General features: G+C 46.9%; 1 protein-coding gene across 1 annotated transcript; it reads left to right on the top strand.

Annotated features, from left to right (window-relative positions):
- Positions 1-3,945: 3,945 nt before the first annotated feature.
- LOC148522258 (coiled-coil domain-containing protein 69-like) lies at positions 3,946-15,044 on the top strand. Its single transcript, XM_088474146.1, has 9 exons — positions 3,946-3,987; positions 5,345-5,402; positions 7,607-7,740; positions 9,134-9,182; positions 10,646-10,689; positions 11,121-11,162; positions 13,010-13,129; positions 14,354-14,425; positions 14,522-15,044. The coding sequence occupies exons 1-9, from the start codon at positions 3,946-3,948 to the stop codon at positions 14,534-14,536; spliced, it is 576 nt and encodes a 191-aa protein (XP_088330272.1). The 3' UTR covers positions 14,537-15,044.
- The last annotated feature ends 11,788 nt before the right edge of the window (positions 15,045-26,832 follow it).

Genomic DNA, 26,832 nt, shown 5'->3' with positions numbered 1-26,832 from the left:
TCAGACCGGAACAAGGCTACGGAGCTGCGGAAGGTATTGCACACTATGCTCCAGGCTGGAGTTATAGTGGCGGTTCCATTCTCCCAGAGGGGCCAGGGTTTCTATTCAAATCTATTTTTGGTACAGAAACCCAATGGGTCATATCGTCCGATTCTCAACCTCAAAGCACTCAACAAGTCTTTGCGGGTCCCGAAGTTTCGGATGGAGACCCTACGGTCCATCATTCTGGCGCTGGAACCTGGGGACTACTTGGTGTCATTGGACATACAGGACGCTTACCTGCATGTCCCTATTCTTTGGCGCCATCAACAGTTCCTCAGGTTTGCAATCAGCAGCGACCACTTCCAGTTTCGGGCGTTACCTTTTGGCCTGGCAACAGCACCACGTGTTTTCACCAAGGTGATGGCGGTCATGGCGGCTTCTCTGCGGCTGCAGGGAGTCCGCATGTTGCCGTATTTGGACGACCTGTTATTGGTGGCAGGATCTCCAGAGCTCCTGTTACGCCACTTGGACCTGACCATTGCACTGCTGCAACGGCACGGCTGGCTAATCAACTGGCAGAAGTCCACTCTAATCCCGTCTCGGAGGATTCTGCATCTTGGAGCCTTATTGGACTCGGGACAGCAAAGGATCTTCGTGATGGAGGACAAGATCTCTGCTTTACAGTCAAGGGTGCGCAGTTGTCTGCACAGCCGCCGGGTGTCCTTACACTCGGCGATGAGGTTACTGGGCTCCATGGTGTCGGTGTTCGACATGGTGGAATACGCCCAGTTTCACTCCAGACCTCTGCAGCACCTGATCCTGTCCAAGTGGAACGGCCTGACTCAGTCTCTGAAGTCCCAGACGATTGTGCTCACCCAGGAGGTTCGCCTGTCCCTTACGTGGTGGTTACAGACGACCCACCTCAACAAGGGACGTCCGTTCTGGGTTCCAAATTGGGTCCTGTTGACAACGGACGCCAGTCTTCGGGGCTGGGGAGCAGTTTCGGGTCCACACTTGTTCCAGGGCAGGTGGACGCCGACAGAAGCGGAGCTTCCAATAAATATCTTGGAACTCCGTGCGGTCTTCAATGCTCTCCAGCAGGCACAGCGGTTTCTCCAGGGTCGCCCGGTGCAGGTCCAGTCGGACAACGCTACCACCGTGGCCTACATAAACAGGCAAGGAGGAACTCGCAGTCGGGCGGCTCTCGTAGAGGTCTCTCGGATCCTGGTTTGGGCGGAGTGCAATCTTCCGGCCATATCAGCGGTCTTCATCCCGGGAGTGCTCAATTGGGAGGCGGACTTTCTAAGTCGCCAGGACGTTCATCCGGGGGAATGGTCCCTGCACCCGGACGTTTTTCAACTACTGGTGGACAGGTGGGGTCTTCCAGAAATCGACCTCATGGCGTCCCGGCACAACAACAAGTTGCCGGTGTACGGGTCTCGCACAAGAGACGAAGGGGCGTCTCTGGTGGATGCTCTGTCCGTCCGGTGGACGTTCCGGTTCGCATACCTGTTCCCTCCGGTCTCCCTTCTTCCACGGGTAATCCGGAAATTCAAACAGGAAGGAGGGACGCTCCTGTTGATAGCTCCCGCGTGGCCCAGACGGCACTGGTTCTCAGACCTTCAGGGTCTGTCCGTGGACATTCCTCTGCGGTTGCCGCTACGACCGGACCTTCTGTCTCAGGGTCCTTGCCTTCACCCGGACCTGACTCGGCTGTCTTTGACGGCGTGGCTGTTGAGACGGCCATGCTGAGGTCCCGGGGGTTTTCCAGCTCTGTGGTGCGTACCATGTTACGAGCTCGGAAACCGTCTTCCGCGAGGATATACCATCGCGTGTGGCATACGTTCTTCCAGTGGTGTCGACCGAGAGGTTATGCACCGCGGGAGTTTCGTCTGTCTCGGATTCTCGCCTTCCTGCAAGCGGGACTAGATCATGGGCTTCGCCTTGCTTCTTTGAAGGTACAGGTTTCGGCCCTATCTGTCTGGTTTCACCGTAGGATTGCTACAATCCCGGATGTGCGCACCTTTATGCAGGGTGTTCTCCGCATTCAGCCGCCCTTTGTTCCACCTGTGGCGCCTTGGGATTTGGCTGTGGTCCTGAGGGCTCTCCAAGGACCGCCGTTTGAACCACTGGGCTCAGTGGATCTTAAATGGCTAACAGCTAAGACTGTTTTCCTTCTGGCCATTGCTTCGGCCAGACGTGTTTCTGAGTTAGGGGCTCTTTCTTGTAGACCCCCTTTCTTGGTTTTTTATGGGAACAGGGCAGTGCTCCGCACTCGGCCCGAGTTTCTTCCCAAAGTTATTTCCCAGTTTCATATTAACGAGGAAATAGTTGTTCCGGCCTTTAACTCACCGGGTCTTTCCGTGGGTGAGGCCTCTTTGGATGTTGTGCGGGCCTTAAGGACTTATGTTGACCGCACTTCTTCGTTTAGGAAGTCGGACGCTTTGTTTGTCCTCTTTGGCTTCCGTAAAAAGGGTTGGCCTGCTTCAAAGCAAACTTTGGCAGCCTGGATCCGTATGGCTATTTCTGAAGCTTATCTTCATGAAGGCCTACCGGTCCCTCTTTCTCTGAAGGCTCATTCCACTAGGTCTGTGGGTCCTTCGTGGGCAGCTCGACGTGGTGCCTCGGCAGTTCAGATCTGCAAGGCTGCTACGTGGTCTTCTGTCCATACCTTCGTGAGGTATTACAGGTTTGACACCTTCGCCTCTCAGGATGCTTCCTTCGGGCGGCGGATTCTCCTTTCTGCACAGGAGCGTCCCCACCCTTAAAGGATACTGCTTTGGGACATCCCCAAGGTATCCTGTGGATACCCTATGGACCCTGAAGTAGAAAATATGAGATATGGTAAGAACTTACCCTTGTTATCTCTATTTCTACGAAGTCCATAGGGTTCCACAGGACTCCCGCCCTGTCGCACCTGTGCTGCAGATGGGCTTTGCTCTGGTCACCGGTTTTCCGTCTCCCTCTGGTGAGAATGTGATTCTTGTATGTGTCCAGATCTTTGTTCTCTCTCTTCCTTCTCCTCCTCCGGCCTATGGCTTGGTAACTAACTGAGGTGCCTTGGCCCGGGGGCGGGGTATAGGAGGGGGACCTAGTGCATCCTGGGAGGCTGAAAGCTTAACTCTTTGGTGCCCTGCGACTGACGTCACACCTATACCCCAAGGTATCCTGTGGAACCCTATGGACTTCGTAGAAATAGAGATAACAAGGGTAAGTTCTTACCATATCTCATATTTTTTGCACAGCGCTATCACTGATCACACAGTAGTTTATTATTTTCATTATGTTTTTTTAATATTTGTATTAATGTGCATGTTTTATTTAAATGTATTTGACCCTTGCATAAGCGCTTTTTTGGATATTTACTATAGATAACACTAATTTATAGTATTCCTCTTCCTTTTTGTTGATTTATTATTGGGGTAGTAGTAGGATTGATTCCAAATAGGAGCAGCTGGCAAGGTAGTATATTTAATGTACAAGTGGAGAGTTCTTACTATGTTACATGTCTGAGTGTTGTACAGTAGGGAACAGTACAAATTGAATTATCTATAAAACAGTGTGTATGTGTATATATATATATATATATATATGTGTGTGTGTGTGTATATATATATATATATATATATATATATATATATATGTCTCGCATACATGTTGGCATGTGTGGCTGCTGCTACAGTTTATACGATGACATCACAATGGTGCCATTATGACACAATGAGTGATGAGCAGGGACAATGCACTAGGACTCATCCTGTTACCTGGTCCCTGAGCAGTGTGCAGGACTTTACCCAGCTGCTGGTTTCTACTAGTGTTTATATAGTTTTTATTAGGTTTTTAGTTTATAAGACAGTTTATCAGTTACTATAGTGTATAAGTTATTATATAAGTCAGTTTTTTATTTATAACTTAGTGTATATATTGGTAGATTAGGGAAGGGGCTTTGGTGGGGGGGCAGCCATGGGCTGCCTCAGCCTGATCTTCCCGTGCCTCAGGCGGAAGGTAAGTGCACTGTTATTGGGATTTGTTGTACTTTGTTCTGATTGGCCGCAGGGGGTTACATAGGAGATGACTGTGTGGGTGACAGTGACGGGGGTCAGATTCGGTGACCCTTAGGTAACAGTCTGTGATGTGGCTTCCTGACCAGTGCCATGCATCAGGTGTATTCTGATTAATAGGGGCTAATATGGTAACTGTATATGTGGCAGGATCGTATTATCCGTCATTTGTACATAGCGATTATAAAAGCTGAACAGTGACCTTAGTATGTAACCAAATGCTAGCACTTACATGTTATGTGATTAGTTATAGTTACCTTAGTCAGTCATTGGTTATAAAACAGCCAATCAGTAATGTGTTTATTTCTGCTGATATACCAGTAAATGGCTGTTTTTTTGCTCCATTTGGCACCTAGAACATAAGGTGCTATGTAGTACAGTACATGTATAATGACATACTGCATATATTGTCACCTACTGCTTCTCATTGTCACTAGATCTGTGTGACTGTAATGACGGCCCTGACACACAGGAGCAGGGGCTCATGGGAATAGCAATAGCCAAGATTTGGTGCCTACTCTGTGTTACTGCTTTGCCCTCCCCTAGTAGCCGGGTCACTATAACACTGCCCATTACTCAGAGCATCTCCTGCCATGGTTGTGCTAATGGGCAATGTGCCCTGGATGCTTTGTGACTCTGGGGTCTAGTTACCAGTTGGCAGAGATAATGCTGATTGCCCATCACTGCATAGCATGGCGACAGGATAGCACATTACTGGCTGGCAGCCCTGGACTTGGTACCAGTTGTGAAAAAATAATATACTTACATAATAACAGGGAGGACCCCATTGTACCCCGTCACCTGTCTCCTCTTCCTCATGGTAACGGACAGGTCAGCTGACCCCAGCACGGTCACCATGATAGGAAGTAGCGGGAATTCCCTCACACGGAAAGGGAACCGCTGATTTTCTGCAGGTGGGAGGCGTTTCGGTGGCAGACGTACAATGTACAAATGGCCATTCTGTGAGGTTGTATGTTGGTGACTGTACATGCAGAGAACGTCACAGGGGGACATAGGGGCAGCAGATATGGCTGAGGAGACAGGACGGGTGTGAGAGGATGTCCCCCCTCCCCTATCACAGGGGGATATATACATCCTGATAAATGAGGAGCTGAGGATCAGTGTATGACTCCCTCATAGAGACCTGTAGTACCTCTCCCTAATCTCCAGGGGGCATCCTGGGCTCTACACAGTTGTTGGTGGGAATTGGCGCTATTGAGCAAGACATTTCCTTTTATTCAGCTTATTATAGATACTTATCAGCATTGCTCATTATCTTCATGATTCTCTTTCTCTCTCAGAAACGGCAGAGGGCAGAGAAACAACTAAAAGCTGCCCAGGAAGTGACCACACTGATCAGTAAGTAAATGATCCTCCCTTCTGTATTGTACGGGGGACAGGGGATGTCACAGGTGTAACAGGACAGGGATGTGAGCACGGGGTCAGCCTTGATTGCTGATTTCCTTTCCCATTGGCCTTGCCTGGTTCCTGGTCATACAAGGAGGAAGCAGACTCAGCAGCATTATAGAAGATTAAAAAACAAAGCTGTGCCTCCACCTACTCCCATAACACCCCTTATTCACCAAGTCACCCAACATAACGTACTCCATCATCCTATCCCTATTGCATGGTACCATGCACAGCAATTACACATACATAAGGATTGGTAGGGATCGCTGCTATGTGTCTGGCAGTGATCCCTACCAATCCTTATCTGGTGGTTTATAGGGTCTATGTTATGTGGGGATGAGATGTCACTTATGAAGGACATGTCCACAATATGAGTGAAATTACAGTTTTGTATTTACAGTGCATCCGGAAAGTATTCACAGCGCTTCACTTTTTCCACATTGTGTTATGTTACAGCCTTATTCCAAAATGGAATAAATTCATTTTTGTCCTCAAAATTCTACACACAATACCCCATAATGACAACGTGTAAAGTTTCTTTGCTATTTTAATATAAAAGAAAACCCTAAGAAATCACATGTACATAAGTATTCACGGCCTTTGCCATGAAGCTCAAAATTGAGCTCAGGTGCATCCTGTTTCCATTGATCATCCTTGAGATGTTCCTACAGCTTACTTGGAGTCCACCTGTGGTAAATTCAGTTGATTGGACATGATTTTGAAAGGCACTCTATATAAGGTCCCACACTTGACAGTGCATGTCAGAGCACAAACCAAGCATGAAGTCCAAGGAATTGTCTGTAGACCTCCGAGACAGGATTGTCTCGAGGCACAAAGGGTACAGAAAAAATATCTGCTGCATTGAAGGTCCCAATGAGCACAGTGGCCTCCATCATCCGTAAATGGAAGAAGTTCTGAACCACCAGGACTCTACATAGAGTTGACCCGCCGTCTAAACTGAGCGATCGTGGGAGAAGGGCCCTAGTCAGGGAGGTGACCAAGAACCCGATGGTCACTCTGTCAGAGCTATAGCATTCCTCTGTGGAGAGAGGAGAACCTTCCATAAGGTCAACCATCTCTGCAGCAATCCACCAATCAGGCCTGTATGGTAGAGTAGCCAGACGGAAGCCACTCCTTAGTAAAAAAAAAAAAAGCACATGGCAGCCCACCTGGAGTTCACCAAAATGCACCTGAAGGACTCTCAGGCCATGAGAGACAAAATTCTCTGCTGTGATGAGACAAAGATTGAACTCTTTGGCATGAATGCCAGGCGTTATGTTTGGAGGAATTCAGGCACCGCTCATCACCAGGCCAATACCATCCCTATAGTGAAGCATGGTGGTGGCAGCATCACGCTGTGGGGATGTTTTTCAGCGGCAGGAACTGGGAGACTAGTCAGGATAGAGGGAAAGATAAATGCAGCAATCTACAGAGACATCCTGGATGAAAACGTGCTCTAGAGCGCTCTTGACCTCAGACTGGGAAAAAACGGATCATCTTTCAGCAGGACAACGACCATAAGCACACAGCCAAGATATCAAAGGAGTGGCTTCAGGACAACTCTGTGAATGTCCTTGAGTGGCCCAGCCAGAGCCCAGACTTGAATCTAATTGAACATCTCTGGAGAGATCTGATAATGGCTGTGCACCGACGCTTCCCATCCAACCTGATGGAGCTGGAGAGGTGCTGCAAAGAGGAATGGGCGAAACTGCCCAAAGATAGGTGTGCCAAGCTTGTGACATCATATTCAAAAAGACTTGAGGCTGTAATTGCTGCCAAAGGTTCATCAACAAAGTATTGAGCAAAGGCTGTGATTACTTATGTACGTGTGATTTCTTACAGTTTTTTTTTTTTATTATTATTACATTTGCAAAAATCTCAAAAAATCTTTTACACGTTGTCATTATGGGGTATTGTGTGTAGAATTTTGAGGACAAAAATTAATTTATTCCATTTTGGAATAAGGCTGTAACATAAAATGTGGAAAAAGTGAAGCGCTGCGAATACTTTCCGTATGCACTGTATATTGTGTATAAAACCATTCTCCCTGTATTAGTAGCGCTGTGCAGCTGCCATGGTATAAGCCATTGGCGTAGAGCTGTAATGGGGCCGTGTGATAGATCTGTCTGATGTCCTCTTGTCCTTATACACAGGTAAGATCAAAAATCAGGAGAAGAACATAACATCCCTCCTCCAACACCACCAGGAGGAGATGGCCGCCCTGACAAGCCGTCATGACCAGCAGATGGAGCTCCTGAGACAGGAGATAAACCTGCTCAAAGAACAGGTCAGATACAGATTTATCTATACATTATATTTCTCCTTTAGGTAGAACTGGGCTGGAACAGACGATGGTGCAATAAATTTGTCCCAAGTGTCTTCTGATTTCCCTGAGAGAACGTTTGTAGTAATTTTGGCCCTACGGCCTTTTGTGCTCCCTGAGAGCTTTTCATACAATTAATCCCTGAAGTTTGTCATTTATCAGCATTTCCCTAACCCCGTTAATAACTTGGACAGGACTGAATGACACTGAGCAATACCTGGGTGTCCTGTAAGTCGGGGTTGTCCCTATGGTGGCCCAGATGCAGGCGGCAATGCCACCTCTGAGACCTTTGTGTGATGGGGAATACTGGTGCCACCTCCACTCTGATGCCAAGTGGCCTCACTGACGGCTCCGGCCTCAGTCTCACGTCACAACAACAACCCGGATCATTCCCGGGAACCACTGTAAATAGTAACTACATGTCTCAGTATGACACCACAGCAGCCCACTGACTGCCTGTGATTGCAGGGGAGAGAAGCACCACCATTCACTGGGATGGTATTTCTGTATTCCTCCTCTATTGCTTCTCCATTGGGATGAAAGGTCAGGGCAGTGTGAGGAGGGGTAAGGGAGGCTGGCATAAGGCTGTGATTTGTGGGAGTCTGGGACTAAGGATATAGAGTACATTGTCTATATTGGGCTGGAGACATGAGGCTGGAAATCACTGCAGTGGTGGGCACAGGGCTGGAATGTGGGGCATGGCGATACGGTGGGCATGAGGAGTTGGTAGTGTCCCGCAGATGTGTGGGGCACAGGGCACTTATGCTGAGCAGATGGCAGCATATACATAGAGGAATGTACTGGGAATAATGCAGATAACCTGAGCACAGGGCTGCATGGGGCAGGTATAAACAGGTGACAGATATAGGACATATTATACAGCATATACATAGAGGAATGTACTGGGAATAATGCAGATAACCTGAGCACAGGGCTGCATGGGGCAGGTATAAACAGGTGACAGATATAGGACATATTATACAGCATATACATAGAGGAATGTACTGGGAATAATGCAGATAACCTGAGCACAGGGCTGCATGGGGCAGGTATAAACAGGTGACAGATATAGGACATATTATACAGCATATTGGGCTCTTATTGGCTTTAATAAGAAATCTGGGACGTCCATGAGAAGTGACGCTTTATCTGAGAGTTTCCCAGGTTGCCCCCATCTGGATCAATAATCCACAAAGAGGTTTATGATGGGGAATGAATGCAGTCACCATGCCGCTCTGACATTGGGTGTGAATGAGCCCCCGGGATGGGAATCTATCTAACTAGGAAGCCAATAACTAATATCTATCATCTTACTGTATGTAACGTGTGAGTATTTGCCTCACTGTGTGTATTGCAGGCAGCGGCAAAGGCACAAAAAGCCTCAGAAGTGGAGGAACATTCTGCAGGTAAGAGACCTCTAATATTCCTGTTGTGTTGTAGATGGGAAGTGACAGAATTAGGGGACGTGTGATAGGGAAATATTGCTCAGTTAACCCCTAATAGGATATCTGTAGTATATTGCCTGTTGGTTGCCAAACTCATAGTATAGTTAGGGTAACGTGAGGCACACCATAAAGATGTGATGCACAATACAATACAGTGCTATGGGAGTGCTCACTAATTACACAGCGCTCTCTGCTGGGAGGCTCTGAAAATACAATCTGGACACTTATTAGTGAGAACCAATAATAGGTTTTCTCATTGTAGTAACTAGATATTACATATATATAGTACATGGCAATATAATCCCGCAATAGTCACACGTGTGATGGGATTTCTGCCGCTGAGACACAATTACATGTTATCCAGTCATAGTCTCACATACTTATCTATAAATGGAAAGCGTCAGATAGCTGAGAGCAATGTAATATCTCCCTGTGTAACAGTGAGGGGGATGTATGTAAGCTGCCTTGTGCCCCCATCACTCAGTTACCAGGGGGAGCTGTGTGATAGGAGTATACACCTAACACTCTATAGCTATATATATAATTACAGGGATGCAGTGTGTGTGTGTGTGTATGTACGTGTGTACAAGTGTGTGTGCTATAAGTATGTGTGAGTGTATAAGTATGTGTGAGTGTATAAGTATGTGTGAGTGTATAAGTATGTGTGAGTGTATAAGTATGTGTGAGTGTATAAGTATGTGTGAGTGTATAAGTATGTGTGAGTGTATAAGTATGTGCGAGTGTATAAGTATGTGCGAGTGTGTGAGTATAAGTATGTGTGTGCGTCCATGTGAGTGTATAAGTGTGTGTGAGTGTATAAGTATGTGCGAGTGTGTGAGTGTATAAGTATGTGCGAGTGTGTGAGTGTATAAGTATGTGTGAGTGTATAAGTATGTGTGAGTGTGTGAGTGTATAAGTATGTGTGAGAGTATAAGTATGTGTGAGAGTATAAGTATGTGTGAGAGTATAAGTATGTGTGAGAGTATAAGTATGTGTGAGAGTATAAGTATGTGTGAGAGTATAAGTATGTGTGAGAGTATAAGTATGTGTGAGAGTATAAGTATGTGTGAGAGTATAAGTATGTGTGAGAGTATAAGTATGTGTGAGAGTATAAGTATGTGTGAGAGTATAAGTATGTGTGAGAGTATAAGTATGTGTGAGAGTATAAGTATGTGTGAGAGTATAAGTATGTGTGAGAGTATAAGTATGTGTGAGAGTATAAGTATGTGTGAGAGTATAAGTATGTGTGAGAGTATAAGTATGTGTGAGAGTATAAGTATGTGTGAGAGTATAAGTATGTGTGAGAGTATAAGTATGTGTGAGTGTGTGAGTGTATAAGTATGTGTGAGTGTATAAGTATGTGTGAGTGTATGTATATGACCTGTGACCGATGTTCTATCTGACAGAACTTTGTTTCCCCTCAGAGCTGAGAGAACCAGCATCGGGCCCTGACACCTCCTCCCTGCAGGTCAGCCTCTGCCTTACACCGCGTGTAACATAGCCAGGATGGGTTATCAGCTGCATGGGGTGGGGTACATTGTGGTCTTGTTAGAGGACATGTTGGTGGGAAATGGAATCACATGGTCATACAAGGAGACTGATCCCATCCATAAAGGGAGGGACAAGTGTAAATATATTACAGAAGAGAGGGATGCACAAGAGGGAGGTCATACTCACCCAGTCCCTGCGCTCTGCAGCTCAGCCTTCATTCTGGCAGATGACTGAAGGGGGAATATCACTGAGGTCATACACTCACCTATTCCCCGCGCTCTGCAGCTCAGCCTCAGTTATGGAACGTTCTCCTATCACAGATTATATTATGTAATACCCGCAGCAGCTGTCATTCTACTCCCCATAGACAATGAGAGTGTCTGACACAGAATCTGCTTCTCTTTGTAGGGATCCCTTGAATTCGGGACGATGTACAGCCTGCAGATGATGGTACTAATTTATATGAGAACTAATAGCAAGAATGAGGATGACCTAAAGATCTGACTTTTGTCCTATTGGCTTGTACAGGACATCCTATAATTGTTATATTTGTCTCCATCTTTCAACTTTTTGATCAAACAGTTTTTATTACCCTTGAATATGACAGAAATTAGCTCTGCTCCATGGACATATCTATAATGGGTGCACAGGGGAACGCACACCATGCACCCGTTCACGATACTTACCTCTCTATCGGCACTGCAGAAATCACTGGGAAATTGGCGGCATGTCATTTTCCTGGAGATCAGAGCATGAGACTGCTGGGGGACATGTGCCAGCAATGTAGGAGGGGGCACAGGCCACCCAGCAGGAGCACAGGTGTAGTCATTACTCACTGACACATTTCCCAGGTCACCCAGCAGGTGCACAGGTGTAGTCATTACTCACTGACACATTTCCCAGGTCACCCAGCAGGTGTATAGGTGTAGTCATTACTCACTGACACATTTCCCAGGTCACCCAGCAGGTGCACAGGTGTAGTCATTACTCACTGACACATTTCCCAGGTCTCTCAGCAGGTGTATAGGTGTAGTCATTACTCACTGACACATTTCCCAGGTCACCCAGCAGGTGCACAGGTGTAGTCATTACTCACTGACACATTTCCCGGGTCACCCAGCAGGTGCACAGGTGTAGTCATTACTCACTGACACATTTCCCAGGTCACCCAGCAGGTGCACAGGTGTAGTCATTACTCACTGACACATATCCCAGGTCACCCTGCAGGTGCACAGGTGTAGTCATTACTCACTGACACATATCCCAGGTCTCCCAGCAGGTGCACAGGTGTAGTCGTTACTCACTGACACATTTCCCAGGTCACCCAGCAGGTGCACAGGTGTAGTCATTACTCACTGACACATTTCCCAGGTCACCCAGCAGGTGCACAGGTGTAGTCATTGCTCACTGACACATTTCCCAGGTCACCCAGCAGATGCACAGGATGTTGCTGACGACGGGAGGGAGTGCGCACAGTCAGAAACAAAGCGGCTTCACACTAGACAATGTGCCCGATATGTTGTCTAGTGTGTACCCAGCATAACTGGGAGAGTATCCCGGAGGAACCCCCTAGGCAATGGCAGCCGAGCATGCGCAGGAGTGAAGAGATCACTGATGCGGTCACTGAGCACATGGCAGGGACGGGCTCCTGGTTTCTGAGACCCCGTGTCCCTGCGTGTGCTATATGGTACACGGCGGCGCTATGATCGCATCCTGTAACGCAGTCATGGGCGATAGTATGGCGGCCAGATTGTGGTGGATGGTTAATGGGCCCCATAGACTCTCTGTACTTAGGGGTGTTCCCATGTCAGGTGCTGATGTCAGTGTACATAGTTAGCATGACGTTACAGCAAGAGACTTATTCACCTGACAGGATAACAGTACAGATATATAGCGCGGTCGTTTGGGTGGTCATGCGGCAGATTTGGAATAAGAAACACAAGAACATATAAGAGAAATGCTCTCACAGATATATAATTATAATTTATTTATATAGCGCTTTTCTACGAAAGGACTTGAGGCTTAGTCACAAATACAATGAGGCTTTTTAATCATTTATGCAAATGTGCCAATATGTGCAGTAATCCACCGCAACCAATCAGATGTCTGCTTTCATTCCCTAAACTTTTGGGGAAAATAATAGCTTGGATCTGATTTGTTGATATGATAAAAAAGGAAGGCACATTGTATAAGCCCTGTTTAGCTGATTAGTATAATGGGTATAGTGTATGTCACTCATGAAGCCATTTCATGTTGTTGTATGTTACTGCTGTAATGTCACTATGATCTATTCATAGGATCATGGCCGCCCCGGAACCTTCTGGGAAATGGAGCTGGAGAGCGTGCACCATGTCATGGAAGTGAAGCAGGACACCATCCGGGAGCAGCAGAGACAGCTCAGCACCTTGGAAGCCACGGTGAGGAATTAGGGGCCTGGTCAGTGGGTATGTATCGCAGTGTGCAAACTCTTCACTGCGATCTCACAGACCCATCGCAGTGTGATTAGCAGGAAGTGAGCGCTTGGGGGCGGGGGGTGGTCAGCGGAACGCAGGCGTGTCAGTGCGTTTGAATGACGTTAGGGGCGTGCAGAAATGAGCCACTGCGATGACTACGCAGCTAGAGCTTTCAGTGCAAGCGATGAGGTTAGCAAATTAATGTCAGACCTGTTGTCATTGTGCATGAGGCTCCGATGTTACCGATGGTTTTGCAGACTTGCAAAGTATTACGGATGTGAGTGAGGGGTAGTGGGCGTTGTTATGCTGTGCTGAGATTGCATTGCGATTGCAAACATCAGCATGTTTTCGCAGCGGGTCAACGTGTGTAATCGCAGCTGCAATCCGTCATTAATCAAGCCCTAGGTTACAATCAGTGGTTCTCAAACTCAGTCCTCAAGTCACCCAGCAGGTGCACAGGTGTAGTCATTACTCACTGACACATAGCCCAGGTCACCCAGCAGGAGCACAGGTGTAGTCATTACTCACTGACACATATCGCAGGTCACCCAGGAGGTGCACAGGTGTAGTCATTACTCACTGACACATTTTAAAAGATCCACTGGTGGAGCTAATTACTTCACTTGTGATTCTGTGAGGAGACCTGGAAAGCATGCACTGTTTGGGGTCCTGAGGACTGAGTGTGAGAACCTGTACAGTAAATATTACCCATGCATGGAATGTTCTTGTACGGATACTTTACCAGTCGTCAGACCAACTGGGTCACATCCATCCACTCATACTTTCTGACATTCTGACGGTCCCACCCCCACCCCCCGGGAGGTGGCAGCCCGGTCAGCACAGCAGGGGGCTGATCACACCCTGTAAGCATTCCCCCGGGGAGCCTTTCATGCCCCCATCGGACACTGGGCTGGTGTGATGGGTGACAGCACAATTGTACACACAGTGCAGCCTGTATATAATAAGCCTCAGCTTCTGAATATCACATTACAGTATCTGCCGACCCCCTGGCGTCCTGCTGTGATATAAATATTAGGAGAACCTGCCCGTGCTCTTCCCGTATGAATGATCCTGTATGCAGATTATGTAACACATGGGTCTGGTGCTGGCTGTATATAATGTCACTATTACTATATGTACTCTCCTTACCCCTAGTCACATGACCATTTCCTTCTTTTCTTATGGCAGATGGATAAGAATCTCCTGCTGGAGAGGAAACTAAATATCATGCAGCAGGAGAACGAGCTCCTCGTGCACCGTGTAAGTTGTCATGTGACGCTGCTTTGCCCCCTCCCTCATAACATTATTAATGGAGATTGTGTGTGCACTACTAATTGTGGATTTGTGTCTTTTCAGATGGGGAAAGTCTAAACTGACCCCCAACCTCATTTCTCCATCCACAGCCCCCCACCCCTCCCATTCCCTCCCTTTTTCCACCTTCTATGATATTGTGCCTTTACCATGGCTCCCTCGGGTGCCTGGCACATTATCGTGGGTGAGTGTGGTCAGTGGCTCCGGTGACCACACACAGTACCCCTACCTGCTCTCCATATGGCTGCACAGTGTGACCCCTCCCTACCCTCCCCGACTGCTACTAACTTAAATCTCTGGGGTGGTGGACGCTTGTTGTGGCTGTATGGTCCGATCGACCGGCTGTCCTCCAGGTGTTGCTGGTGCTGGGTGCTCTCCTCTGCTGCTGTCTGTTCCTGGACGGTGATCACCATCTACCGCCTACACGCTGGTGGTTCTTGCCTCCTACTGGCGTCACTTTGGGCTTTTGGCTGGTGTTGGCTATCCGGATGCCTCCTCTGGCTAGAATCCTTCGGCTCCTCTGCGATCCCTCACCTGTGCCTTCCTGAGTGCCGCTTTCCCTCCTGTAACCCCGCTCTGTGAGCGGCTGGATCCTCTTACCTGTGGCTCGCAGGTCCGGGCTGGATGACTCCTGCCTGTGAGTCCTTATTGCCGGACTGATCTTCGCCCTTGGAGTGTGACTATCAGAGTGCTGCCCTGAGAGACAGATTGCCCTGTGGCATCCCGCTGATGGTGCCTGCCTGCTTGGGCTGCTTCCTGGTCCCCTCTACCCGCGGTCTGTCAGACAAGGGCTGTGTGCCCCCATAGCAGAACTACTCCTCATCGGACCCACACTCCCTAACTCTCGGAGTAACATCACACTGCTGCTGGATCCGTGTACCACCGCTAGTCCTCGGGGGAAAACGAATGTACAAGTGAAGCTGTTATTATGCCAATGTCCCTTATGTTTTAATAAAAAATATAAAAATAAATAAATGTTAATGCTGATTCTTATTGGTGAGATGTATGTATTTATTACAACAGTCCTCCAATTGAGGCCACGGGGTAAATATGCTTGTCCATGCCCCTCCTCCGTACGCCCCATGGCTGCCAGCAGCGTGCCAGTTTATATACAGCGCCAGGCCGTGTGGGGGCTTTATCCGGCTTCCCAGCAGCTTCTCGTCTTATTTTATAATTTTACTTAATATTTACTTTGATCCTTACTCTGTGCCGGGAGCTTAATAAAGAGATAATGTCTGTGCAAGGAATGGGAGCGGGGCTGGATAACCATACTGCTGCCACTCAGGATATGTACACAAACTGGTTATCCCACCCACGTACAATATACACACATGAAAATAAAGAAACCTTTGGTGTCAGTGGGCAAGTGTCGGCGATCACAACAGGCTGTGCGCCTTGGAAGGATGGAGCTAGCACGGGTGTGGAGGAAATAGGGCAGCAGCGGAGGTGGCAGGACTGATGTGAGCTGTATGTTACCATGCCCTCTATATTACAGGCAGCTGCCAGTCACCCTTCTCAGAGGAAGGTTCTGGTTACATCATTTTATGGCTTCAATGGTATTTGTGAGTACGTTTAACAGAGATATTACTGGTGTTAGATATCAGAGGATCTGTAGCACACGAGTCACTGACATAAGAGGATCTGTAGCACAAGTCACTGACATAAGAGGATCTGTAGCACAAGTCACTGACATAAGAGGATCTGTAGCACAAGTCACTGACATAAGAGGGTCTGTAGCACACGAGTCACTGACATGAGAGGATCTGTAGCACACGAGTCACTCACATGAGGATCTGTAGCACAAGTCACTGACATGAGAGGATCTGTAGCACACGAGTCACTGACATAAGAGGATCTGTAGAACACCAGTCACTGACATAAGAGGGTCTGTAGAACACGAGTCACTGACATAAGAGGATCTGTAGCACAAGTCACTGACATGAGAGGATCTGTAGCACACGAGTCACTGACATAAGAGGATCTGTAGCACACGAGTCACTGACATGAGAGGATCTGTAGCACACGAGTCACTGACATAAGAGGAGCTGTAGCACACGAGTCACTGACATGAGGGGATCTGTAGCACACGAGTCACTGACATGAGAGGATCTGTAGCACACGAGTCACTGTCATGAGAGGATCTGTAGCACACGAGTCACTGACATAAGAGGATCTGTAGCACACGAGTCACTGACATGAGAGGATCTGTAGCACACGAGTCACTCACATGAGGATCTGTAGCACAAGTCACTGACATGAGAGGATCTGTAGCACACGAGTCACTGACATAAGAGGAGCTGTAGCACATGAGTCACTGACATAAGAGGAGCTGTAGCACATGAGTCACTGACATAAGAGGAGCTGTAGCACACGTGTCACTGACATGAGGGGATCTGTAGCACACGAGTCACTGACATGAGAGGATCTGTAGCACACGAGTCACTGTCATAAGAGGATCTGTAGCACACAAGTCACTGTCATAAGAGGATCTGTAGCACAGGAGTCACTGACATAAGAGGATCTGTAGCACAAGTCACTGACATAAGAGGATCTGTAGAACACCAGTCACTGACATAAGAGGGTCTGTAGCACATGAGTCACTGACATAAGAGGGTCTGTAGCACATGAGTCACTGACATAAGAGGATCTGTAGCACACGAGTCACTGACATAAGAGGAGCTGTAGCACATGAGTCACTGACATAAGAGGAGCTGTAGCACACGAGTCACTGACATGAGGGGATCTGTAGAACACGAGTCACTGACATAAGAGGATCTGTAGCACAAGTCACTGACATGAGAGGATCTGTAGCACACGAGTCACTGACATGAGAGGATCTGTAGCACAAGTCACTGACATGAGAGGAGCTGTAGCACACGAGTCACTGACAGGGGATCTGTAGAACACGAGTCACTGACATAAGAGGATCTGTAGCACAAGTCACTGACATGAGGGGATCTGTAGCACACGAGTCACTGACATGAGAGGATCTGTAGCACACGAGTCACTGTCATGAGAGGATCTGTAGCACACGAGTCACTGACATAAGAGGATCTGTAGCACACGAGTCACTGACATGAGAGGATCTGTAGCACACGAGTCACTCACATGAGGATCTGTAGCACAAGTCACTGACATGAGAGGATCTGTAGCACACGAGTCACTGACATAAGAGGAGCTGTAGCACATGAGTCACTGACATAAGAGGAGCTGTAGCACATGAGTCACTGACATAAGAGGAGCTGTAGCACACGTGTCACTGACATGAGGGGATCTGTAGCACACGAGTCACTGACATGAGAGGATCTGTAGCACACGAGTCACTGTCATAAGAGGATCTGTAGCACACGAGTCACTGTCATAAGAGGATCTGTAGCACACGAGTCACTGTCATAAGAGGATCTGTAGCACAGGAGTCACTGACATAAGAGGATCTGTAGCACAAGTCACTGACATAAGAGGATCTGTAGAACACCAGTCACTGACATAAGAGGGTCTGTAGCACATGAGTCACTGACATAAGAGGGTCTGTAGCACATGAGTCACTGACATAAGAGGATCTGTAGCACACGAGTCACTGACATAAGAGGAGCTGTAGCACATGAGTCACTGACATAAGAGGAGCTGTAGCACACGAGTCACTGACATGAGGGGATCTGTAGAACACGAGTCACTGACATAAGAGGATCTGTAGCACAAGTCACTGACATGAGAGGATCTGTAGCACACGAGTCACTGACATGAGAGGATCTGTAGCACAAGTCACTGACATGAGAGGAGCTGTAGCACACGAGTCACTGACAGGGGATCTGTAGAACACGAGTCACTGACATAAGAGGATCTGTAGCACAAGTCACTGACATGAGGGGATCTGTAGCACACGAGTCACTGACATGAGAGGATCTGTAGCACACGAGTCACTGTCATGAGAGGATCTGTAGCACACGAGTCACTGACATAAGAGGATCTGTAGCACACGAGTCACTGACATGAGAGGATCTGTAGCACACGAGTCACTCACATGAGGATCTGTAGCACAAGTCACTGACATGAGAGGATCTGTAGCACACGAGTCACTGACATAAGAGGAGCTGTAGCACATGAGTCACTGACATAAGAGGAGCTGTAGCACATGAGTCACTGACATAAGAGGAGCTGTAGCACACGTGTCACTGACATGAGGGGATCTGTAGCACACGAGTCACTGACATGAGAGGATCTGTAGCACACGAGTCACTGTCATAAGAGGATCTGTAGCACACGAGTCACTGTCATAAGAGGATCTGTAGCACACGAGTCACTGTCATAAGAGGATCTGTAGCACAGGAGTCACTGACATAAGAGGATCTGTAGCACAAGTCACTGACATAAGAGGATCTGTAGAACACCAGTCACTGACATAAGAGGAGCTGTAGCACATGAGTCACTGACATAAGAGGGTCTGTAGCACATGAGTCACTGACATAAGAGGATCTGTAGCACACGAGTCACTGACATAAGAGGAGCTGTAGCACATGAGTCACTGACATAAGAGGAGCTGTAGCACACGAGTCACTGACATGAGGGGATCTGTAGAACACGAGTCACTGACATAAGAGGATCTGTAGCACAAGTCACTGACATGAGAGGATCTGTAGCACACGAGTCACTGACATGAGAGGATCTGTAGCACAAGTCACTGACATGAGAGGAGCTGTAGCACACGAGTCACTGACAGGGGATCTGTAGAACACGAGTCACTGACATAAGAGGATCTGTAGCACAAGTCACTGACATGAGAGGATCTGTAGCACACGAGTCACTGACATAAGAGGATCTGTAGCACAAGTCACTGACATGAGAGGAGCTGTAGCACATGAGTCACTGACATAAGAGGAGCTGTAGCACACGAGTCACTGACATGAGGGGATCTGTAGCACACGAGTCACTGACATAGGATCTGTAGCACACAAGTCACTGACCTAAGAGGATCTGTAGCACACAAGTCACTGACCTAAGAGGATCTGTAGCACACGAGTCACTGACATAAGAGGATCTGTAGCACACGAGTCACTGACATAAGAGGATCTGTAGCACAAGTCACTGACTTGAGAGGATCTGTAGAACACGAGTCACTGACATAAGAGGATCTGTAGCACATGAGTCACTGACATGAGAGGATCTGTAGAACACGAGTCACTGACATAAGAGGATCTGTAGCACACAAGTCACTGACATTGGAGGAGACATCGGGAAGACTGTGATTACATAACAGGATGCAACAGACTCCGTGCAGTTGTGGTGTGCACTCATGTGGTAACATTGCTGGGGAATGCACAAAACACACCTGTTGCTTTTAGATAAACATGTAGAGCAGAAGCAAAAAGCTTCACCCCAAAGTAAGATATCGCTATTGCCGCCCCGGTACCAGAAGCATATAGGGCTAATGTAGGGCTAGACACATATTGGATGTAATTTACATACACTATAGAAATGTACATACAGCAAAAGGAGCTGATTAACACTTAAGTGCCGTGCCTGACTAAGCACCTGGCTGTGTGGGACGTACCCGCAGAAGCACCTGGCTGTGTGGGACGCACCCGCAAAAGCACCTGGCTGTGTGGGACGCACCCGCAGAAGCACCTGGCTGTGTGGGACGCACCCGCAGAAGCACCTGGCTGTGTGGGACGCACCCGCAGAAGCACCTGGCTGTGTGGGACGCACCCGCAGAAGCACCTGGCTGTGTGGGACGCACCCGCAGAAGCACCTGGCTGTGTGGGACGCACCCGCAGAAGCACCTGGCTGTGTGGGACGCACCCGCAGAAGCACCTGGCTGTGTAGAGTACATACTTAGTTGGGTCAGGATTCTGACTGTCGGGATGCTGGTATTGTAACCGCAGGGATCCCACACCCAACCTGTCAAAATTACGTAGTTAACATTCTGTATGTCAAAAATGTATCTGCCAGTGCCGACAGCAGCTATAGCACCAAATGGGGGGTGCCTGAGTTTATTTAATCAATGATGGTAGAGATGTGGACTTTTATAACCCGTCCCAGTCTCTGGATGTCTTAGTGCAGTATAGTGTAGGGTGTTATTAGTTGGAAATGTGTGTACAATTTGGTGTTCTGGCAGAGTTATGTACACCCAGCGCATTACATAAAGAACCCAAGCAGCTATTCCAGGGGAACTTAGCCAGGATGTGTAGTTTTTGTGTACAGCAGTACTCACTGTTACCATGCTTATAGCCAAGCAGCATGTAGCGAAACAGGGTTGCGCGGCTCACAAGCCGGTGTCTCATATACTGTAGTAATGGTGGAGGCGCTGGAACGGTGGTTATAATGCCGTGTACACATTACACAATGTGTGTACCTGGCCGACACAAGAGACAAACAACATCGTGCGGTCGTTTGATACCGCACAATCCAATCTAGTAAATGACCGCACGATATTCATCTGACAGATTAAGCAGCATGTAGGCCCGATCTGTCGATGAGATGAACCACACCGCGGGAGTTATCATGGGTGCACACTGGTCTATGTGGACGACATGTCTGCCCAATCTTCCGAATTGAGTGACCGATCTAGTGTGTACCCACCATAAACTGTGTTTGGTCACAGGAGCTTAGAGGACAGTTGTCCTCCACTGTATCGCTCGTACACAGTAAAGCAAGATGGCGCTGCACATGCACAGATAAGGTACCAGCAGACATCTTGGTAAGGGTACAAAAGTGTCCTTTGTGGATCCATGTTGACTGTGCAGTAACGCACTCCACTTCTAATATTGTCTGCTCATCACCAGAGAATAGCTACTAGGGGGCCTCTATGTTTGATAGAGGGGACTCCTAGTATGGGTGCCACAATGCTCCTTATTTGATGTGGGCTTTGTCCTGAAGAAGGCCATGTTATGGCTGAAATGTCAACTGCACAATGATGAGTGAAGCCTATGCAGTTTGCTGCAGCAAGGGAGATTTGGAACTCCAGGTCTTCAAAATTACACAGGCCCAGCTGCAGCTCATCACTGAGAGGCAGAAAGGGTTTAAAACTCTCATACACCCATTACTCTGGGCACTGATGCGGCAAGCGGCCAGTTAGTAGGCCAAAGTTCTGTAGTGCCAGGGACTGATGATTTGGCTATGCTGGAAAAGCTTGGCAGACTGGCTGCAGGATATTGCAGCAGACTAACCATTAAGCACTGGGAGTGCTGGAATGTTTACTTTCACCTGTTTATTTTTTGTGCCTGTATATGTTAAAGTACAGTGTCCGCTGCCATTATGGACACCGCTTTACCGAGTACTGTATCTGCCTGTCGTGAGTTCTTATTTCTACACCCTATACACAATATACATGCACAATGTTCCCTTTCCTGCAGGGTCATGTCCTGATACTATCCTTTCTCACCCTACCCCACATGATGATAGGCCATTAAGGTGCACTGGTTATATCAATCTGTGACATACCACGCATGCAAGTTTCCCGTTCTGCAAGCCAGATTATCTGACCACCCTGCAGTGTCGAAACGTGTTACTCTCTATACAAAAGAAGCTGGACAGCACTGTCCCAGTATATACAGAACAATAACCAAATGTTAATAAAAGACCGTAACTAGTGCACTAAATAGTGAAAAATAAAATGTCTGTACCTTGTACTGTGGGCAGATGCAGAACCTTCTGGTCAGAGCTGCAAGTTATCCTCCGACAGCCACAGCCCTGGTCTCTAATTCACAAGCTCACACCACGCCCCCTACTGATTGGCTGACAGACCTGTCCCTCTTACAACTCTGCTGCTGAAGGTAATGTCCCAAGTTTTAGGAGCCAGTAGTCAACATTGGCACCTACTAAGGACTTTGGGCCTAACATTCATTCAGATACAATCTGCAGTATGTGATGTTTGTCACAAGGTGGCAGTGCAGCACATACATATAACTACAACTGTATATGTGGATATTATGCGGTGACTATAGTATAGCAAAGCTCAGTCATACTTACCAAACTGACTATAATTTCCAGGAATTTGACCGAAATATTGTCTTTGTCAATGCAGCACTTAATACCTTGTGAACCAGGTGTACGCAGCATTAATTGTGTACATCACATGGTTCCTGATTGGAAACAAGTAAAAATTAGCAGAACCATAATCGGGCACATTTGCCCTCTGTGCCGCCCCCACCCCTGAGCTTGCAACGTCATGACGTCCCCGAGACACCCGATTGGCTGCATACACTGTGCAGGGTGCTGGTCTGGAGCGTCCACAGGACACTCAGCGGGTGCGGCAGCAATAAATCCTGCTTGTAGGGTGACGTTCCAGGCACCCTGCTAGCCAGGAGCAAGGGCCGTGGGACAGCCAGAGAGCCTCTGTGCGATGGCACCATTCGTGTAGATTATAGAATCACTATTCAGCTACGTATTTGAGTATTTAATGCTGTAATGTATAATTGAGCATTGTGCAATATATGTTACATTGTCTTAATAATTGCTTTTAAGTGCGAGCTCACGTTTTATATTAGAATAAATATATTTTAATATAAATTACTGTATTCTTCATCCATCAGTGTAATGACCCTTTCTGTAATGTAATGCACCAGTGCAGTTAAGGGGCCCATACACGGTGCAATAGGCACCTTGCGCTGTGACGGCCGATCCGATGGTCAACATATCGGGCGGTCCCCACACACTGAGTAGATTGTTCCCTGGAGAGAGGCTGGGAGCAGTGCATTAGCTCCCTGAGCACTGGGCATGCCCCCAGCGTGAGGAAATTGGGGTGACACAGTGTTTTTTTATGAGGTCATACCTGTTACTGCAAGGCCAAGGCAAGGCTGGACACAATAAAGGCTGACACGAACATGCCCATAAATGACCTGAAGGAAGCGGTCAGAGAAAGAGAAGCGTGGCGTTCACTGATCCATAAAGTGTCCGAAAGTCGATGCCGACTAAACGGATAATCATCATCACCTGTTACTGCAAGGCCAGTCTCCTTTTTTGGGTGCATGCCTTCGCCACTCGCGAATGTCCGCCTCGCCCACTTTACAAAACTTAGGAGGCATACAGTAACTGCCCAAGCTGACAGAACACTACACAATAAGAATGACACCTGGCCAATATGGCCTATTTTAATGTGTTTAATTTTTTTTTTTTCACAACTCCATGTTTTACATAATCAGCAATTGTATTAATTGACAAAGTGGGTTTTCACCTTAATCTATCCCATGTAGGCAAAACACAGCAAGTTCTGTCTGTATTTCATCCTGCTCTAGTCATTTTATTATATAACGTAGATTTCTAGACACAGCGCCATCTTGTGTACACAAGACATAAATGCAATTGAAAGTCCTAGGCATTGGTTGTCTATTTCACACACAGTATATAATGTATATACACACACTGTACATTTCTATGCACACACATAGAATATATAGGTATCTATTGTCACATCCCTATACATACATCTATACACATACACAAACTTGTGTATACTTTTTTTTTTCTTATTTTTACAAGTAAAATCAGAGGTCAACTCTCTATATAAAATTCTAAGTAGTATTCATACAGTACATACATCATGAAGTATAAAGGACTCACAGGAATCTCTATAGAGGGTAATGATATTATGTCTGTCACCTGGCTCCATTTAGCCTGACAAGGGCCAGTCAGACCAGGCGTTTAGGTCAATGTAAGAAATGATAATGTTACTTATTTTTATTAGCCATATAAAGAGAGGAGTTGATGTCAGCTGTCTGTCAGGCCCTCGTATATAGCAGCTACATGGCAGGATATATACAGTACATGGACTATGCTTTGGGGCACCTTCTGTTACTAAGCACATGACTGAAGTGGGTGGCGTTAGGTGAAGGCGGTCACTTCTGAGAGACTTGAACACTCTCCCGGGCTGACAAGATCACCGTCCGAGATCCAGGATTTCTGCATAACTAATCATTATGCTTTACTTGTATATAACCAGTGGCTTCACTAGGGGATGTGGATCGCACCAGGTGACGTAAGCCAGGATCAAGTGCTGCACTGTGACGTTATGGGTCCAACACCCCCCCCTAAATGACACCACTGCACGCTCCCGATCACTGAGGATGCACCAGGAGTGCGGGGGAGAGTCTCTGGGTGCAGCCTAGCATCGCCAGGATTTTTGAGCACACCCCCAGAGTGATAAAAATCTGGGGCCCCCTTCCCCACAATATGATGCCTCTTTTTCAGCGCATGTGTGGTTTATTTAGCACACTGGGTGACACCGACCATAGTGACACCACTGAGTGGCGGCTCCTACCTTCAGACTTAAGGGGGGGGGGGGCAATTGCCCAGCTACTGCTAGTTGCACAGAGTACACCACATACAGATAACCTGCTGTACTTTAAATCGCCTTAAGCTAAAACATAGTTATAATAACTAACAGATCACTCTCTTAATTTAACATTTCCATTACAGTTCTGAGATCGACCGTCTCAATTGCTAATGCGCACACACCGTAGGACACGTGCGCTGTGCGGCTATTTAGTGCGCAGTTGAAAAACTGACAATTTACGTGAATATCTGCACTGCGCCCAATTCATAATTGGGCCCAGTGGTGGTGGTGGGGGGGTTATGTGCGTGCTATAGACAGGGTAGTTCAGGGATCACTATAGCAATATTATATAAAACAGGCAGCACTGGTGACACAATAAGTCACATCAGACACAAATATCAATTATACTGTTTTATAAATACATAGTTTGGGGGGGTTATAATAGTTACTTAGGGGTCTATTTACTAAGCTGCGGAGATAAAGTGAGCGGAGATAAAGAACCAACCAATCAGCTCCTTATGGCCAGTACACACTAGGCAATGTCTAGTGTGCACAGACATCGCCAGTGACGGCGGGGGCCATGGGGCATTTGGCAGCATGCCCTTTGCTAACGATGTCGCCTGTCGGACCTACATGTTGCCGACGATCATATGGTCTAGTGTGTACCCGGCATAACTGCCATGTCACAGGCTGTGTTTGAAAAATGAGTTAGGAACTGATTGCCTGGGACACGATCTCCGTTTCCATCCAAGGCTTAGTAAATAGACCACTGTGTTTTTAAATAATTTTTCTTACTTATGTTATAGGTTTCAATTCCCCACCTGTCAGCATCTGAGACCAAGCTTTAGGTTTTGATCACTATAGAAGGCGTAATTATATAAATAAGGCTTTTATAGTGTGTAAAACATAAAGCTTGCTCTCAGATGCTGACAGGTGGGGAATTGAACCTATGAGATTGACCAGGAAAAGTATTTTAGAACACTAAGGTCCGTATTCAATTAGGCTGTGAAAAGTCGGAATTGGCGATAAACTATCGCCGATGACGTCCTTTTCACATGTTTCAATTATCCCCGTATTCAATTTCAAAGACTTTTTGCAGGTTCGAAAAGTCTTTGAAAAAAAAAACGGTGATAAGTTTTCACCATGTTTTACATGGCGAAAAAAAGTGCAGAATTGGGGTTTAGGGGTGCAGGCTTAAAAAAAATAGACTGCACCCCTGGGAATGACATTTAAAAGAAAAAAAAAAATAGGGACACCCAAAAAAAAATTATAAAAAATTTGGGATGAAAAACAAAAAAGTGGAAACAGTGTTTAAAAATAGGGGAATAGGTTCAGGGCTATTCTGTAAGTATGCGGCAGGTGTTTTCTACAATAGATTATTAGCGGCAGGTGCATTTTTGCAGAATTTTTTAAAAAATACTTTAGGGACTTAAAAATATGCTAGTACCCATTTTTATGTACCCCAAATTTCATGGGACCACTTAAAAAAACAAAAAAAAAATTAACTTAAGTGCTCTTCTGCATCACTTCTTCAATGTCGGGAAAAAACACCTGCCGCGGCTATTTAGAAACCTGACTTTCTTTTGCAGGCAAATACGGGGGTACCCATAGTGATCCCCCATGTCGGGACAACTTTAGGGGGGTCCTACAATTATTTCCCGAAAATTCACTTTTTTTTTCGTAGATCCCAATTTGCCGGGTCCCGTTTTTGCTGATTTTAAATTGAATACGGGGATAAAGCGGGCGCGCGCCCGATACTTTATCCCAGGAAAAGCTCCGATGTGGAGCGAAAAGTTCAGCACGGGCTTTTCACTCCCAAATTGAATACGGCCTAAGACACTGTTATAAAAGGTACTTTTTTTTTTTTTTTTTTTTATAACTGTACAATTAATATTAAATAATTAATTGAAATATCCTCGTCGGGATACAATCGGATGCTCCCTAATTGCTGATGTCACTTTTTGTGCATGCAAAGCCTGCAGCTCCTAGAACAGGGGTTCCCAACCACAGTCCTCAAGGCACACTTACAGTCCAGGCCTTAAGGATAGCTGTACTTGAGCACAGGTGTCTTAATTAGTAAAGGCTGCAG

Source organism: Taudactylus pleione, unplaced genomic scaffold (assembly GCF_031769625.1).
Source record: "Taudactylus pleione unplaced genomic scaffold, aTauple2 ptg000148l, whole genome shotgun sequence".
Taxonomy (NCBI): Eukaryota; Metazoa; Chordata; class Amphibia; order Anura; family Myobatrachidae; genus Taudactylus; species Taudactylus pleione.
This window is presented reverse-complemented; position numbering and strand designations above follow the sequence as displayed.